Raw genomic sequence first — 18,579 nt, forward strand, 5'->3', positions numbered from 1 at the left:
ATTGTATAAGATTTATTTTTTTTTAAGGCTTCCATAGACAAAAAATAGACTAAATAATTCAAATTGTTCAATATTTTTTCAAGTTAAATTATGTGATAAGAAAGAAAAATCAGATAAAATTCATATTTAAATTGAAAGAAATAGATTTCTAAATCGGAAATACTTATCATCCTTAAATCTAAAAAATACTACTTTTTGTTTCTAAACCAAAATATTAATTTTATCAATAAATAATTTGTTTGTAAATTTATACTTAGATGTATCGTTTTTTATAAAAAACTACATATTCAAATGATTATTTTATTTATATACTTCTTCATTTTCATTATAGTATGATTAGTAACAAAAAAACAAAACAAACATTCAAAACTTTAGCGTTAATTGTCTAAACTACAAGAATTGTATCTTAGGTAGTGAAAGAAATTATTATAGGTTATGTTACTTCAGCTTCTGAGCTAGGATCATCTACAGAGCCAATAAAATATGCAGTATAACTATAATTTGAAAATAATTTATGAGAAAAATAAGAATATATTAAAATTTATTTACTCAGTTCCTGGCTAAAGTTAGATAAACTTGAATTCTTAGATTACTTCTCTTTAGCAGTATCTCATTTCAAAACTAAATAAATTTTAATCATAAAAATTTAATCCTTTCTTAATTTAGTCTGGGGAAGGCGAAGTATTTGATTTTCCTTACTCAATCCCAACTATAATAAATCCATCCAAATTTTTTAACTTTAAATAAGTTAAAGCTGTGGTGGTAAACACTTGTTTTGGTTAAGCTACAGCAATATCAATTGTACGAGTAAATATATTATCTTAAGTTTAAACAGAAACTATTTGAGGATAATTTGAAGAACTTGGAAGATAGGGAATGAAGTTATTTATAAAGTTGCTCATTATGATTTGTTATTTAATTAAAAAATTAGTGTTATCTTGTTATATTGTGTAATCAGGAAGAATGTAATACATGTACCTAATTTTTAAATTATATATATATTTATATTTAAGTAAAAACCAATTTTATGAATAATTACGGGTAGTTAGCATTGATTGGGTTCCTAACATCTCTATTATTATAATTAAAATTCTTGTAATTTGGATATTAATTACAATGTGTATCCTTATCTGATAACACCCTTTAACTTGGCAAAGTGAAATATTTTTAAATTGAGCATGTTATTTACATAGTTTACTGAAACGTAAGCAAGCCATTAAAAAAGAAAGTTATCTTTAAGAGATATGATCCATTACTAAGAGTTTTCCAAGTTACTGATTAAAATACACTAGTTAGTTAATTCTAATTTTAGCAATAATATTTAAATGAGTAGTAAGTATTTGCCTTTAAATTATCAAAAGTTTTATAAATAGGCTAATTAATATATGAAATATCAACTCCATAAATTTTTTGTTTGAGATCTTTATAAGAAGAAACAGTTGGTTATAAACCTTTAACTCCAGTAACAATATTTAGAATATCATTAAAAGCTATATTCTATGTAGAAGGATCTATGCCTTTTATTCGAAAATAAATAAATTAAAACTAAAAATTATCATGAATATTAATTAAATCTTTGTTAAATTATATAATAATTAAAGTTTAATTTAAAAAATAAATTAAAGATAATCAACAGCTATGTCATTTATTTAATATTGTAAAAATACTACTTTAACTAGCAAATTCTATAATAATATAATTATTTAATTGTTTTAGGTTACCTATTACCCAGAATGCCATTCCAGGCTAGTTGCATTGAATTTATAAAGAGACAGAATTTTATAAAACTTATAGAATTGTGATTGGTGAAGCTAAAGGGGCTACATTGTTCTGAGAAATATACTTTATAGTAATTTAGCTTGGAGGTAAGTATGCTAATTAGTTTACTCCGCTAACTTAAAATGTCAATAAAATTTATAAATTAACATTACTGGGATTATGAGTTAAATCTTTAAGTAAGAAATACATTCTACTATCATTTGAAGTACCAGTAATTTTATTGATAAGGTAATTTCTATTATTTAATTCAAAATATAAATTTATTATATAAAAATGAAAGAATTGATTTACTAATCGAAGTCTAGATTGTTAGAATTTGTATTTTAAAGCAAAGGAGTAAATATCACATTATCTAACGGCATGCAATTATAAAAGTCTAATTCAATGGGTAAGGAAATACCACTTACAGGAATTTCATAGTAGTATTACCTCGCATTTATTTAGCAAGCCTCAGAACTAACTATTACTTTTAGGTTTGGTATTATTGAATATAAATTAGCATTATCATTAATTTTAGTTGCAGAGAGTGAATAAATTCCAGGCGCTGTAGTTGTCAAGGCTCCCATTGTAAATTAAATATTATTACTACCCCTAATTGTAAATAGGGTAGCGGGCTTTAATTTAAAAAGATTTGCGAATCCAGAAAGATTAATCCCGAATGATATAAGATAAGTTTGATTGTTTGCAGGTTATAGATTTATCAATTTACTGTAATATCCTATGTTGACTATCACTGTTCTTGTGTTAAGAAGAACTTAAGATTGTATTATCATATTTATATTTGTAGAATTTACTTATTTATTCATACCATAAATAAACCAAATCAAGTCTATTTTAGTTGTATCATTGGTGAATGAATAATAATTTGATTATTAAATTAAACTTATCCCAACTACATTTGTAGTGTAAGAACCTATTGCCAAATCAGGAGACTGAAAAAGATAAAGTCTGATATAATTTTAAATTTATTCAGGAATATATTAGGGAGAATATATTCCTTCTAATAATAGCTTATAGCTGTACCAAGTATTTGTTGGAACTGATGAAAATGTTATTTTAATAAGTCTTTAGGTAAAAAATACACAAGCAGTATTTGATAAAACTGTGTTTGTATTTATTTGAATAAGAGTGCATGTAATTACTTATCCTATTTAATTATTGGAGAAACTGGAAGGAAGCTAAAGATAAATTGGAATTGAGGAGCTTAGCTAAGTACTAGTTACATCAAAAGCTATATTTAAGTTGTAAACAGATCTTATTAAAGTATTTGAAATTTAAACTGAAGAAATTATAAAAGAATATTGACTAGGAACAGTTAGTTCAGCGCGTGGTGTGCTTATATAGGAAAATTATTTGATACCATTAGAAAGTATAGCATCGTCATCGATACCTATCCATACTTCATTATCACTAGCTGTTGGATCTTTATTTTTCAATTCTGGTTAAGATATTCCATGGATAACAATATGGAATTCAATATTTGCATAAACATTTTAATTAAACCAAAGGACTAGTCTATTATCGTTAATTAACTCACAATAAGCTAATTTAAAATCTTAATACTAGATAGGTGTTGGAATATTTTTAACCCTTGTATAACACTCAGGATTAACTTCTCTATTTACACCAACTCCTACATAATAAGGGAAATTTATATAGATTCTTGTGTAATAATTTAAATTTATTGTAGGCTTAATAAAGAAAGTGTAAGAAGACTCAAATCCTTATTAGTTAAATAATTTAGAGAAAAGAGATATGTAGAGAGGAGATAAAATGGTTGGATCAATAACACCTTTACTAATAGCCATTGCATAAGAGTAGCTACCAGTGACTTAGCTAGTTTGGATTACTACTGCTCCATCCATCCATTATCCTTATATATTAAAAGTACTTGAAGAGCTACTTGGTGTGTATGTTCCTAAGCATTTCAAAGTAAAAATATATTAATCTGGATTTCTAAATTAAGTTTTTGGATATATTCTAATATCTCTCAAGTTAGCATTATATACTATATAACTCCATCTCCAACTTAACTTAAACTAATCGTTAGGAACTACAGTAATAGATGTAGGAGCTTCATAAACAGAGCATCTGATTATTAAGATAAATGAAAAATATGTTATAAATAAGTAATATTGTTACTGAAATAATTTTTTTCATAAGATTTTAAATATTTAGGTAAGATAAGCATTTATATAGAAGATAGTAAAAAAAATTTACCTTATAAATTTACTCCTTGAGGGTATAGCTTAGTACGGTGCAATCAAAAATCCAAAGTCAAAGGAATAGAAAGAAGTAGAATAAAATCTTTCTCTAGGTGATGAAGAAAATGTAAAATTAAAAGGAGATTTGTAATTTGCATTTTTAACTTCAAATTATAAGTTATTTATAGTCAACACTTTCAAATAAGGTTAAGTAGACATTAAAAAGTTATTAGATAAGCATTGTGAAAAAAGAATAAAATTTCCAATAGTGGTTAAGGGAGTTGAAAGAATATTTCCAAAAACTCTTCCTCCTGTAATTTTTTAAGTTGGCAAGTATATTAAAATGTCATATTTAACACCAGATACAGAAGCTTAAGAGCTTGCTTTTATAATTAAAAAAAAAATTATGTTTAGCAATAAATTTTTGAAATTTAAAGTAAATTTAATTTTCTAAAATAATTTGATTACCATCAACATACACTGTGAAAAGGAGATATTCAATTACATCTAAAAGGTATTTTTAGGTCGGCTTTAAGACTACTTACCATTTCTAAGTTGATTAAGAAACTGAACATGTAAAATAATTTGATAAATAGTTATTTAAATCACAAACTGAAGAAGCTAAGGCTAGTGAAGATAAATTTACTGAGAAATTTATTTGGATTACTAAAAAACCATATCCTGTTTATGAAGAAGGATCTAAAGAAGTTTTAGCATTGATTTAAATTGAAAAATCTACTGCTTATTTACCTACTGACATGGGGTAAATATTATTCATGACTTAGTTTACTATACATGTGTTATAATATGTAGCCACCGATTATGATTCTTGTTAGTACGAATAAACTTTGCCTTATCCAGAAGAAAATGAATACATAAAAATTGGAGTGAGTTACAGTTAGTAAGCAAATTAGTAACTAAAAAAGGGATTTATCCAAGTTATAGATATAGTGCCTAATAGCTTAGCATCAATAGGACAATATACGTTGTATATTGTAAACTTGTCTTAGTCTGGATATTATCCTATTATGTCATTATAAATATAATTAAATTTAGTACAATACTATGACACTCCGAAAGGTGGGTTTGTAAAGCCCAAAGTACTAGGCCCAAAAACATTATAATACAAAGAAGAGATAGTAACACCTGCTCCTGATTATCCAGGATTAAAATTGTTATTATGATTTTGATAGACTTAGCCTTAATCTTAAATAGAAGTGTTTGCTGTGCCTAAAGGTTAAACATTAGTCATATCCAGTTTATATTAACTTTAGTTAGCTTTTTTATACAATAATATATTAAAATTATATCAAATATTTTATTCAATTACCTGGCGTAACAGACCATTAACTAGATGTGAATGATAAAGGTGCATTTGTGATAATAGCTGAGAAAATAGGGCTAATTGGATTAGCTATATTACTATAAGTAGGAGCACCGTACACCCTAAATACATTAACTATTCTAAGTTAATTAGGAACTCCGTTTGATGTTTTCGAAAAATCGCAAAAGGCCACAACAAGACGCTTTGGCATTAAAATTTGAGATCCATATAGTTTATTTTATATTGGTATTAACAAATTAAAATCATTTTCTATATCTGTTAGTCCTGTAGCCAATACCATGTTGTAATTCATCCATGTTTCTTTTCCGCTAATTCCATTCGAATTATAAAAATAGCAATTGTTAGCTGAGCATCCAATATCCTTTTAAGCTTAGCCTTGAGGATTATAGAAATTTAAGTAGGGTTTTAGCTCAACAGATTCATCAAAAAAAACCTTTATAAATTTTATATATTATTAAAAGTTAAACATACAATAAATATGGATACTGCTATTGCAGGAGCACCTAGGTATTCAGTTTAAGCTATGCTTCCACCTACTCTTAAAAAAGTAGGAAATCTGTGACCTGGGTTGATTGAATTCTCACTGAAGTTGATATAACTTATTTTAGAGGTTTTAAGAGGATTAAGCTAAATTGTATATGCATTAATTAGCTAAGCTGACTATACTGTATATGATAAGGGTGTTCCAGCTGCATAATTAGCATAATCAAACCATATTACAAAATCTAATAAATCATCATCAGCTTACAGCTATGAGTGAAATCCCGTTCTAAACTTAATTCTTCTCATAGCAAAAACTCCTCCGTTTCCATTTTATTAAACTGAAAATCCCCTCCAATTGTTGCAATCACTAACTTGAGTTGCTATTATAATAAGATTTTTATTAACTTAAGTCAAAGAAAAAAAAATATTTACAAATGCATTCGAATCTTTATATATTATATGGAACGGTAGCAGTTGGAGGGCTTGTTTAAAGATAATTTAAAGGACTCACAGCTGCTTGCTAATTGTACCAAGAACACTTTAATTTATTATAGCACTAGATTTAATCAACAGTCCATTTATTTGGATCAGAGGCAGTTGCTGTTTAAAAGGCAGCAAAGTCGAGACCCATTTAATCATATCCTTATTCATAAATTATAACATTAGGATTATATAAGATATTCATTCTTATCATATACTAAGGAAAACTTGTAGATCTTTTGATTTTAAAATAGTAATTTATATACTTTAATAAATATAATGATTTTATATTTATAAAAATCTTACAAAGGAATCAATTAGCTTTAGTCAACTTTCAAAAAGAAAAGCAGCAGCTAGTTTGATACATCAGAAGGAATTATACCAACGGTATTTGACATATCAGATGACAGAAAATTTTCTACTGCATTTGGTACAGCTGAATATTATTCACTATCAGTGTAAGAAACGATTTATGTAGTTCCAAGTCCATACGCCAGACTAAATCCGTTAACATCGTAAAATTCATCATTAATTTTAATATTAATATTTTCTCCAGGATATGGGTTGTATAATTTGTTGCTTGGATAATTTTTTAAAAAAATTTAAACTCCTCCATATCCTTATGCAATAGAAATTGTAGATGCATATGATACTTTCACTGAAACAAAGTAATCTTAATTTTACTATATCAATGCACCAACCTAAATGAATTAAAACAAAAAGATCATTATTATTCCAAAATTTATAAAAAAATTACTTATTCACAAGCAACATAAACATTATTAAAAGAATCGACTTATTGGTAGCAGAGTGGATATTAGTTTAAGTTTAAAGCAGGAAGATTAGTTACAATAGAGTTTTCTATTATTCCCAATGCTTTTCCTAAGCATACTAAAACTTTATATTCCTAACCGATTGGTATAGCTAAGTTGACTTAAAATGAAATGTAAACACTATTTACAGTAGGAAGATTAACAGAACTAAACAACTTATAAGGCGAATTTTATAGTCCTTGTTCTTATTATGACATTCCCCACATAAAATTAAATTTACTCTTTGTAATTTAAATAATTTATGTCTAAAGAGCATTTGCAGCAACTCCTTTCTCTGTTGTTCTTTAGGTAGTAATATCCTATCCATGCACCCTAATATCAGCCTTTTAAGGAGAAGAGAGAGGATTATAAATTTAAACATTAATTCTGAAAGTTTAACCAACAAAGATTGGTTGATTTATCTAGAAACTAATTTAATTAAGATTTTAGTTTACGCTACAAGTTGAATTTTAAATCTATATTTAAAATTAGTTATTTAATATATATTTTTAATTAATTTAGAATACCTATGGTATAGAAGTGCACATAGGAGAATAGTTAACTTAACAATCTAAAATGTCTGAGAAACATGAAAGTCCAAATTTAAAGTTAAAAATAGGATCTGTTATTTATTTTTTAAAAATATTAATTTATTTTTTTGAAAACCACAAAAATATTTTATAAAATTTGTGCTTAATCTTAATTTCTATTTAATTAAAGCCTCAAATTTAATTACCTGTTAAAGTTGTTGTAGGATTAATTGTAATTGTATAAATAGCACCACTATAGTAGCTTATTCCTGGTGTTATATCCAAATATGTATTATATATATAACCAGGAATTGTTTGTGAATTTATTGTTGTATTGAAACTCACTTTTATTAAAGTTGTTTGTATGTTAATTCCTATTTGGGTTCTTAAGAGATAGCCAAAGTAATTATTCATATCATATATTATTGGTGAACAATTTAATATACCATAGCAGGTATTTGAAACTGTAATCATTTCGACAGGTTCAATTTATGAAATTGACCAATTTATTAATGATGGGTCGACGTGCATGACTATTGAATACCAAGTTGTAGCATTTAAAGCTATTCCGTATTAGCAGTAGTAATTTTTTAATGAAGGAACATAATTTATGCAATTGACTCCAGACACTAAAAGGAGAGAACTCTCATAAAGATACAAATCTGAGCTTAGGACTTTAATATTTGGATCAGGGAAGTTTATTTAAATATACTCCTTCTCAGATAAACCAGATTCTAGGTTAAAATACATCTAAAATCTATTAGGTGTACCACTAAAATCATCTAATGTTATGATGTCCCATGATTTTATATATCCACATTTTATAAGCTATAAAGCACAGGCGATAAATACTATTATTAATTAGATTGTGAAATCAGTCATTTTAGCTCAATTTATTAGTTAAACTTAATTGTAAAATCTAATTGTATAGTAGTTAGGAAATTGGGAAAACAAAAAATTTTCTACTTATAGAGTTTTTGAGCTGATGATATTCTAGATTAGACCACAAAAATATTAAGAACTAACAAATCTTTTTTAACTATTAATTAGCTTTAGTTGAAATGTTTATTACATCTTAATTTTGTAAGGCTAATAAATAATTTCAAAAATGAATTAAAATACATCAATCAATATATGTAAATTAATTATTGGTTTTTTTACATGAAATTCTAAGCTCTAATTTGCTTTTCATATCAATTTAAAGTTTATTTCTTACTAATATAAGAATTATCAATTCAAAAATATAAAAATATGAATCCTTTCTTTAATATTAATTGATAAACTATTATAAATATCTTATTAAGAATTTTCAATTTTTTATTTAATTATTTCTTTTTTAACAATAACTTCTCTACCTGAAAAAGCAAAAACATAATTTAAATACTTCATATTTATTTTTTTTAATTCTTAAAATACTTTAAATATATATTTTTATGTAAAAAATATAAATAAATTACAATTTAAAATGTTTAAAATTTTAATTAAATGAAGATGAATTTTAATAATTTAATTAGTTGATAAACAATTTAATGAAAAATTTATTTTTAGAATGATTTACATCTTATTTATTTTTAAAAATGTTTTGAAATACTGTAAAACTTATAAAGTTAGTCACTCTCAGTACATATATTTTCTGGCTGAAATTAAAGATGCCTTGGGAAAATTCATCAAAAAAATGGTAATAATTTAAACTGAATATTATGAAATTATCAAATTACAATAGATACGATGTAATATTTTGATTATTTTGTTTATTTACATAAAACTTTCACCATTTAAATAAATTCATTTATTTTAAAAAATTAAGAATGTGATTATTTAAAATAGATTCTGATAGATAGTATAGATTATATAATATTTTTAAATAATTTTAAAAATTTATTTATTATTTATTGTACCTAATCTCATATATTACAAAAATACCAAATATTTTTAAAATTATTCACTAGTGGCTTTTGCTTTTAATAGGTTTTGAGGAGCCAAATTTTTAATGATAAAATAAAAAATAAAAATATTTTTTAATTAATTTATTTATTAATAAAGAATGCTGTAAGTTATATATATATATAAATCAATATAATAATATAGTTAGTTAAGTCAAATTAAATTATTTCATATTCTTATTTTTTCAAATAATTATCAGTAATAGTAATGATATCAAAATATATGTGAAACACAGTATTTTAGAACTAACAGTTACTACACTATAAGAATCACCAAGAGTCTTAAAATTTAGAACAATAGGCTAAGTAGTGACTGCGTTTGGACTTGGATCATCATTAGATCCATAGAAATAAGCAGTGTATCTTTTTTTAAATGCTTTTATAAGAAAATAAAAAAGTAAAAAAATTTTACGTTGTTCCTGGTTGAAGTTAAATAAATTTAAATTCTTATTGAACCTCTCTCTAACTATATCTCATCTCAAAAGTAAAAAGTGTAGCGTTTTAAGAGTTTAAGCCTTACTTAATTTGAGTTGCAGAAGGGATATTATTTTGTAATCCCTACTCTAATCCTACAATTATATATCCATCTACAGCACGTAGTGTAAAATAAACAAATGTAACTGTTTGCTAAGTTAATATTTATCCAGTTTATGCTATCTCAGGAGTATTTACTGAAACTACATCTTATGTTGATACATCAGATAGACTTGGTAAGCTAGATGAGTTTGATACTGTATTAAGGAAGGACATAATGAAATTATTTGCATTTACTTATTCTCTCACTACCAAGTTTGTCAAATCCGTAGTTGCTAAATAGTTAGGCTATATGTAAAAACTATACCTATTTTTTAATTTGATATATTAAATTTTTTTAATTAAATTTATAATTAATTTATTACAAATATTTTCCATTTTATTTTGACCTAACTATAAAATTATTAGCATTTAAATTTTTATAATTAGGATAACTGCTACAGGTAGTATAAAAGTCTGTAATAACCCTTGCTTGTGGTATTTAGAAATATTATGCCAGTGCACATGCTATGTTTTTCTACTAGTTAAAAGTTATATACTAAGAAAAGGAAAAAGTAAGTTTCATCAAAAATGATCCGTTATCGGGTATTTTCCAGCTTGTAGTCTATATTATGCTTTATTAGTTCATTTAATTTAAGCAAAAGTATTTAAAGTCATAATTTCCATTTGGCCTTAAACCATTGAAAACTTTAGTTAAAGGTGTAGCTGAGTAAGCAATTTCTGTACCAAACATTTTAAGGTTTGGGTCATTTGGATCAGTAATATTAGTAATTAGACCATTAGCTCCAGTCACTTAACTTTTCATCACATTATCATCAATATTAGACAAAGAAGGATTTAAACCTATTAAATTATTAGTTTTAATCTTTATATATAATAATAATTGTTTTTTACCAACAACCCAAAAGATAATAGATGGCTAACTACATTACATACTAAATGTTACATTATTTTATCCAATTTATACACTAGATATCTAAGAAGCTACAGGAGATAGGCTATAAGAACTTTAATTAGGATCAACTAAAACTAGTGTAATATCAGCAGGTGCTTAAAAAGATTGACCATTTGTTCCTCCAATTTTAAAATCTAAGGTAATAGCATTACCAATCTTGCTTCTGTCCTTTGATATCTCCTAAATAACGAAAAACATTCTAGGATCTAATTTGGCACCATTAATAGTATTCACTAAATATTAACTAAATTTATTCAAATTCAAAAGTTAATTAATTGATAATTTCATTTTTATAAAAAATAAATTTCTTTAGATTAAAAAAAAATCTATTTCTTCTACTTTAAACATAAAAGACAAAAAGTTTAAAAAAGCATATTCAAAAAAGATTTACCTGGCAATATTAAGATTATTAGAACTCAAGTTATTAAAAATTGGAGTATATGTAATGTCATTAACAGGCATACAATTAAAGAAATCAAGCTCTATTGGAAGTGAGAATCCTCCTATGGGTATGTTATAAGTCGAAAATCTTGAATTTATTTGGCATAACTAGCCACTTATTATTACTTTAAGTGCAGGTATAGGAGTGTAAATGTTTTGAGGATCACCAATTTTATTTGCGTTTAAAATTTCAATACCTGTTGGGGTTGTTTAAAGTGCAGCCATACTAAACTGCATCATGTTATTACCACTAAAAACATTAAATGTATTAGGTTTAAAAGAAAACTTTGAAAGATTTCCTAATAACGTTATATTCATGTTAAGCTAAAATACATTTTAATCTGGCTGTAATTAAATTAGCTTTTTGTAATATCCGATGTAAACATAAACAACTCCATTCGATTCTAAATTTTAAGCCACTATGTTATTGTTTGAATTAGCTGGATCGATACTTTTTACTATGTTGTATATGTACCAGCCAAGATTTTGTCTATTTGGATCTGAATTAAAAGAGACAACTCCAGCTTAATAGTTCAACCCCATGTAATCAACATATTGATCAAATAAGTTAGATAATCCATATGAATTGTAAAGTAAGAAGCGGATTTTATTCTTTACCAAAAGAGGAACATAATTTGGGGTTGGGAGGTTTTAAATTGCTAAAACAAAGCTATTAGAAGTGGAAGCTGAGCTTGGAGTTTAATTATTTCTTTTGATGATAATTAATCTTGAACTCAAAAAATCGCATTCTTAAGCTAAATTTGTATTCATATCTCCTTGATTAAATAATGTGCATGCATTAATTTAACCTAATTTATTCATGTCTGATAAACTTTAAGTCAGCAAGAGATACAATAAATATCCAGGCTGAAGTTAAGAGGGATCTTAAATGAATGTCACAGTCAATGTAAAAGTCGAACGAATAATCGTGTTGCTTACTTATACACTTGTGACAGTGAAGGGCTGTAAAGGATAAGATGGGGTAAGGGCTGGACTGGGTGTTTTTTAATCAGCTATGAAATTAAATTCTTATATTCCATTAGAAAATAATGAATCATTGTCAAATCCTATCCAAATTTGAGGATTAATTGTGTTAAAACGATAAAAAGTTGGTTACAAAACTCCGTATATATCTAAATAAAATACTGTTCCAAGTGTAATTTATTTATTTGACCAGACTGAGATTCTCCTCTCTCCTGTTACTTCACAGTATGCCAAAGAATAATCTGAAAATGCAGGAAATGAATTTGATGCCACAGAATTTAGTCTAATATAACATTCAGGATTATTTTCCCTATTTATTCCTGGTGGAATGAAGTAAGGAAATTCTATATAAATACGAGAGAAGTAATCAAGGTTAAAATTGTTAGTCTATAGCTAAAAGGAGTATATTGCTTCGTTGCCATTGCTCACCCAGTATTTTCTTTACAATTGTACTATTGAACTCTAAATATTTGTAGTACTTATAACATTTTATGAAGGGTATGGATATGGGGAAGCTGTTTTTTAAAGAGTTTCAGTACCATCGATCCAAGAAGCCTATAAAACTTCTGATGCTTCAACTGCACCTGGAGCTGGCACTATACCTCCATAACATTAAAGTAAGAAGTTATAATTACTTGGCTGCATAATATCTGCCTTAGGATATATTCTTACATCTTTTAGAGCTGCATTATACTCAATATGCTACCATCTCCAACTAATAGAATAACTTCCATAAGTGCTAGTACCTGTTTAAGTTAATGTGCTAGGTGCTTCATATACAACACACCTTTTTAAATATATTTTTGATTATTAGCTTTGATATAAAAAACTTTAATAATAATGTCGTTACCTAAATTTATTATCACCAACCAAATTAGCATTTCCTGCTCTTAAGAAACCAAAATCAATTGAAAAATAAGATGAAGAATAGAATCTCTCTCTTTGTTGAGGAATAAAAGTAAAGTTAAAAGGAGATCTAGCTCCAACATTAAATATATCAAATTATAAACTTCCAACACTCATATAATTACTGTAAGACATTGTTGAAAAGGAAAAGCTTCCTCCTGTGCACTAAGCAAATAAAACATATGTGTTTGAAGCTGCGTTAGTATCAAGACCAAATATTCTAACATTTCCCCCTTTTAAGGTAGGTAAATTTACAGAAATTTAATAAGTTAAGTTTGGTATACCAGTAGTTAATCCATTTGCTTTTTTAAAATTGAAAATAAATAAAATAAACACTTTTAAAAAAGTTAATACTTTTAGCATAAATTTAGAAAGTAACAGTCTCTAAAACTTAAAACAAATAAGTAGATAAAGGCTAAATAACAAAGGTTATAGCATTTGGAGTTGTTGAAAAGGAGCAAGTTAGCTATGTTGAAGATTGAGTTAATAATGTGCAAGTATTTGCAATAAAAGAGATTTATGATATTGATTAACTAAAAGTAAAAACTATCTATACAAAGCCAAAGCCTATTAATGCCTAACTATCAAGCTGAAGCTATGCTTTTATTTGATACGATAACTATACTACTTACTTTCCTAAAGAGTTAGGATAAATTGGATTCATGATGTTGTTAATTATGCAAGTATTATAATTCAAAGAGCTTACTTACTGGCTATCAGAATACATAGAAAATATTTTACCAACACTAGATGAAAAGGCATAAGTAAAAATACTTTATATATTCAAGTTTGCAGTAAAATATTAATTGAAATACGGATTATTCCATACAATATTTCCTTACCTATTAAAATAGATATATAAATTTAGTTAATATCCTGAAATTAATATTAATTTTATTACGCTGTATTGAGATTAGGATATGGCTAATCGATAGGACAAAATGAGCAATAAATTGTTTTTCCATCAAAATCAGCATAAAGACCTCCATTTGAATTATCATTAAATGTATAACTAAAATTTGTACAGCTACCAACAACACCATAAGGGGGTGAAGCAAATTAAAGCTAACTAGGACCGAAAACATTAAAGTACAGACTACATAATGTAACTCCAGCACCTTTGTATGTAGGATTAAATGTGCCTGTTGGAAAAGTTGTTGAAGTATCTGCTGCAAAAAGAGTATTAGTACTTCCAATGGGTTAAATATTTAAAGTTTAAAGAGTATATTTAGCCAAATAACCTAAATTAAAAAATATTAAGTTTAATAAAATTATATTTTAAACTAAATCTTTTACCTGTATCAGCTTACCATGTTAAAGAGCTAAAGCTCAAAGTGTTAGGGAATAAATTTTGGTTCAGTCCGTTTATAGGAGTAATAGCTTGAGTAATTATTCCATTTACAGTTGCTCCATAAACTCTGTATACTGATAATACATTTAGTTAATTTCTCACCCCTAATGAAGTTCTGTTAAAGTTACAAAAAGCAATATTTAACCTGGTTGGGAAAGACACTGAAGATCCACCCATAACATTTTAAACTGGAATAAGCAAATTGAATTCATTTTCAATGTTCATGAGATCAGTAGCTAAAACCATCATGTTGTTCATCCATGTTTCATAACCGTTAACTACTTTGGTATCATATAAATAACAGGTACCTGCTGAACATCCTATTTCTTTGTTAGTTTATCTACCTAATGTACCTTACTCGTCATAAAACCAATTAACTTCAATTGATTAGTCAAAGAAAATCTATATTTTAAATTTTATTTTAATTTTGTATGTTTTAAGAAATCATTCATAATTTACTGCTATTGCTGTAGCTTACAAGTTTTCAGAAGGCATTATACTACCTCCAATCCTTAAAAAAGTAGGTATTTTATGACCAGGATTGAGGGTTTTATCACTAAAGTTAACAAAGCTGATCTTAGCATTTTGCAATTAGTTATATGAGATGGTATATGCATTGATCAATTATGCAGAAACAAGTGAATATTAAACTTGGTTGCTTCCAGTGATTAAACCTCTTTAGAATGCAATTACAAAATCAAGTAACTGGTCATCTGGCTATATTTAAGATTAAAATCCAGACTTGAACTGAACTCTTCTCATTGAAAAAACTCCTGAAAATCCTGAAGCTGTTGTTTTATATCCCTACCAGTTGTTACAATCACCAAAATTACTTGCTATTATTTATAAAAATCATTGAATGAATAATAAAATACAACAGACTCTTTATATTATTTAATATTAAGAATAAATTTACATATGCAATCAAATCTTTATATATTATATACTGCTGATGTGGTAGAAGGACTATATTGTAAGTTATTGTTTGGTTTATTTTACCCATTTTAATTGTACCAAGTACAAGCATTTGCTGCATAACATGTTACTTAGTTAACATTCCATTAATTTGGGACAGAGCCAGATCCTAATTAAAATGCTGCAAAATCGATTCCAAATTAATCGAATCCTTGCTAATAAGATAAAACATTTGGATTAAACATTACTGACATTCTAAAATTGTAGACACTATTTCCTGGATTTCTTTAATAAAAATTTTATAATATTAACCAAGTTTAGATTAAAAATATTAAAAAGTTACTGTGTTAAACCAACATAACTATTTTAAGGTACTTGTAATAAAAACAGTAGTTATTAACTTTGATTAGACTATGGGATTATACCAACAGTATTTTTTTTACTTGAAGATAGGAATTATCCTATTCCATCAGCTGTTCCAGAAAGTGATTAATTATCAGGTACTGAAACAATTTAAGTATATCCAATACCAAACTGATTAGAATGAAATCCATTTAAATCTAAATATTCAGTATTTGCTTAAAGTTGAATAATGTCACCTAAAAAAGGGTTATATAAAGCAGCAGATTATTAGTTCTTTAATATTATTGAAACAGCACCGAAATTAGAAATTTATAGGGGAGTGCTGCTTGAATAATAAACTTTAGCTGCAACAAAATAGTTATAATTTTAATAAGCAAGAGCTCCAACCTTTTTTTATATTTAAAATTAGTTACTCAACAACAAAAATTTAATTTGAAATTTACTTGTTCACAGATAACACATGAATTAATAGCAGGGTTTATTTAGGTGTAGCAAGTAGGATTTAGGTTTAAATCTAAACGAGGAAGATTCGTAACAATAGAATTTGTCAGAATATCACTTGCTTGTCCGAAGCAAACAGTAACAATAAACTCTTAGCCCATAGGTATAGTTTAATCAACAGTAAATGAAATTTTTACACTGTTCATTGTGAATAAATTAGGCCCACTTCTGAAAAGGGTGTATGGTATGTCTCCAGATAAAAGGGGTTAATTATCTGGAATTCCCCACAGGTAAGTGTATTTAGCATGAGAAATGTTGATTAACTGTGTTTTAAGTGCATTTTAAAAAACCCCTTTTTCAATAGTAGCCTAAGAAGTCTTTCCTACTGCATATATATTTATGTCACGCTAAGACTGGTAAATAGGATTTTCAATTTCTACTTTAATACGGAAAATCTAACCCTAAACTAAAGCTTGATTAATATTAAAAGTCAAACTACCAAATAATTAATCCATTATGCAAGTAGAATTCTGTACCTTTGTTTAAATTTTAAGAAGTTTAATAATAATTTTTAAGCTACAAAAATTTACTTAAGTAATAGTAACACAACCTGGTAGACTATTTGAGTTACAGTTAACAACATCAGAATAACATGCACCCTTAAATCTAAAATCTTAGCTGATTCCTAAAATTTTTATTTAAAAATAAAATATAATTTCTTTTCAATTACAGCAGCATATTTTCTTTTTATAAATTTTGTAAAATATTCCTTAATTTTAAATAATTTTTATATCTGATACCTAACCCTAAATTTGCTGTACTTTGTTAAATTGAAATGGTATAGGTAGCGCCTAAAGGATCTGATACAGTAGGAGTTATATCGATAAAAGTGTAATAGCTTGAGCCAGGAAGTAAATTGTAATTGTTTATGGCTTAAAATGAGACTTGAATGTTAGGACTTGGTAGGCTTTATGGTAGAGTATCATAAAGAAGTGCAAAAGAGTGATTCATGTCATAAATTATAGGACTACAACTTCCGCCTTGAATGCAAGGATCTGAAACAGTTTATATCATTATAGGGTCTTAGAAGAGTATCTAAGTAGGAGGCTTAGTTATTGAACTTAAAATTAAAGTATACCAAGTTTATGGCTGTAACTGATAACCAATTTAAAAGAAGTACCTAAAAGAACTCTAAAAGGGAGCAGGTTCCACAAGCCAGTATGCTAAGCTTCGTTAATTAGCTATTAACATATTATTTTGATAAAGGTAGAGACTAGCCTTCACATTAATTCCCAAATTACGAGGAAATACTACTTAAATAAAATCACTAGGTCCTAATCCAGAATCCAAGTTGATATATAGTTTATATCCTTGTGTGGATCCATCATATCCTTGTATTTTTTCCAAATCCCATCCTTAAATGGTACCGCAGAGCGAGGATACTATTTGAAGTATTAATAGATGTATTGAAATCAAGATATATTTTTTCATTTTGCTGTATTGATATCAAATTATGAGATTTTATTTGACAGCTAAATCAAAGTATCTAGCAAATAATTAAACAGTATATTGAGATTATAGCTGTTCTTATTTATTAATATAATTGGCTAATTAAAGTAGGAACGAACTCTTTAAATTAGATGAGGGTCTTATTGTTCTTTCTTTTTTTTTTATTTTGTGAAAATTAGATATGTAAAATGCTTATTTATTTTGTATAATCAAACAAAAAAATAGTTAAGGATATTAATAATATTTTTGTTTTTGGTTGATAATTTGTTTATAAATTTCATATGAAGAAAATTAACAAAAATTTTTAATTGAATTTCATAGCAAATTTAAAAAAATAATAATTACAGAAGGTAACAGTGCTCATCAAAAAAGATATACTTTCAATAATAACCTCTAGTTTTATTATAAATCGTATTAGAAATATTATCAATAAGAATTGGTATTTGAATACCAATCATTAGTGTTTAACCATCTTTTACTTTTGGTTTTTTTATATCCATATTCATTGAATAAATCCTATTTTTAATTTACATATTTCAGTATTAACAAGCAATAATTTGATTTATAGATTTTATTTTTATAATAAATCTCTAAGTATTCTGAT

The 18,579-nt window shown here is 26.3% G+C and overlaps 2 protein-coding genes across 2 annotated transcripts; both read right to left on the reverse strand. All coding sequences in view use genetic code 6, as the record gives it.

Moving 5' to 3' along the window:
- Nucleotides 1–322: 322 nt before the first annotated feature.
- TTHERM_00046380 (eukaryotic aspartyl protease family protein) lies at nt 323–8,515 on the reverse strand (the record flags this gene model as incomplete). The annotated part of the gene is made up of 14 exons (XM_001014633.3): nt 323–494; nt 550–978; nt 1,040–1,517; nt 1,722–2,014; nt 2,071–3,870; nt 4,000–4,366; nt 4,452–5,261; nt 5,314–5,761; nt 5,815–6,191; nt 6,244–6,527; nt 6,598–6,992; nt 7,049–7,579; nt 7,631–7,725; nt 7,840–8,515. The coding sequence occupies 14 exons, from the start codon at nt 8,513–8,515 to the stop codon at nt 323–325; spliced, it is 7,155 nt and encodes a 2,384-aa protein (XP_001014633.3).
- A 1,246-nt stretch (nt 8,516–9,761) lies between these two features.
- On the reverse strand, nt 9,762–17,957 carry TTHERM_00046389 (eukaryotic aspartyl protease family protein; the record flags this gene model as incomplete). The annotated part of the gene is made up of 15 exons (XM_001471270.2): nt 9,762–9,939; nt 9,989–10,417; nt 10,476–10,953; nt 11,005–11,309; nt 11,457–13,277; nt 13,341–13,698; nt 13,751–14,238; nt 14,298–14,637; nt 14,693–15,149; nt 15,207–15,583; nt 15,664–15,947; nt 16,006–16,412; nt 16,469–17,002; nt 17,057–17,151; nt 17,267–17,957. 15 exons carry the CDS (start codon nt 17,955–17,957, stop codon nt 9,762–9,764), a joined length of 7,242 nt encoding a protein of 2,413 aa, XP_001471320.2.
- Nucleotides 17,958–18,579: the final 622 nt, after the last annotated feature.

Source organism: Tetrahymena thermophila (assembly GCF_000189635.1).
Source record: "Tetrahymena thermophila SB210 genomic scaffold scf_8254659, whole genome shotgun sequence".
Lineage (NCBI taxonomy): Eukaryota > Ciliophora > Oligohymenophorea > Hymenostomatida > Tetrahymenidae > Tetrahymena > Tetrahymena thermophila.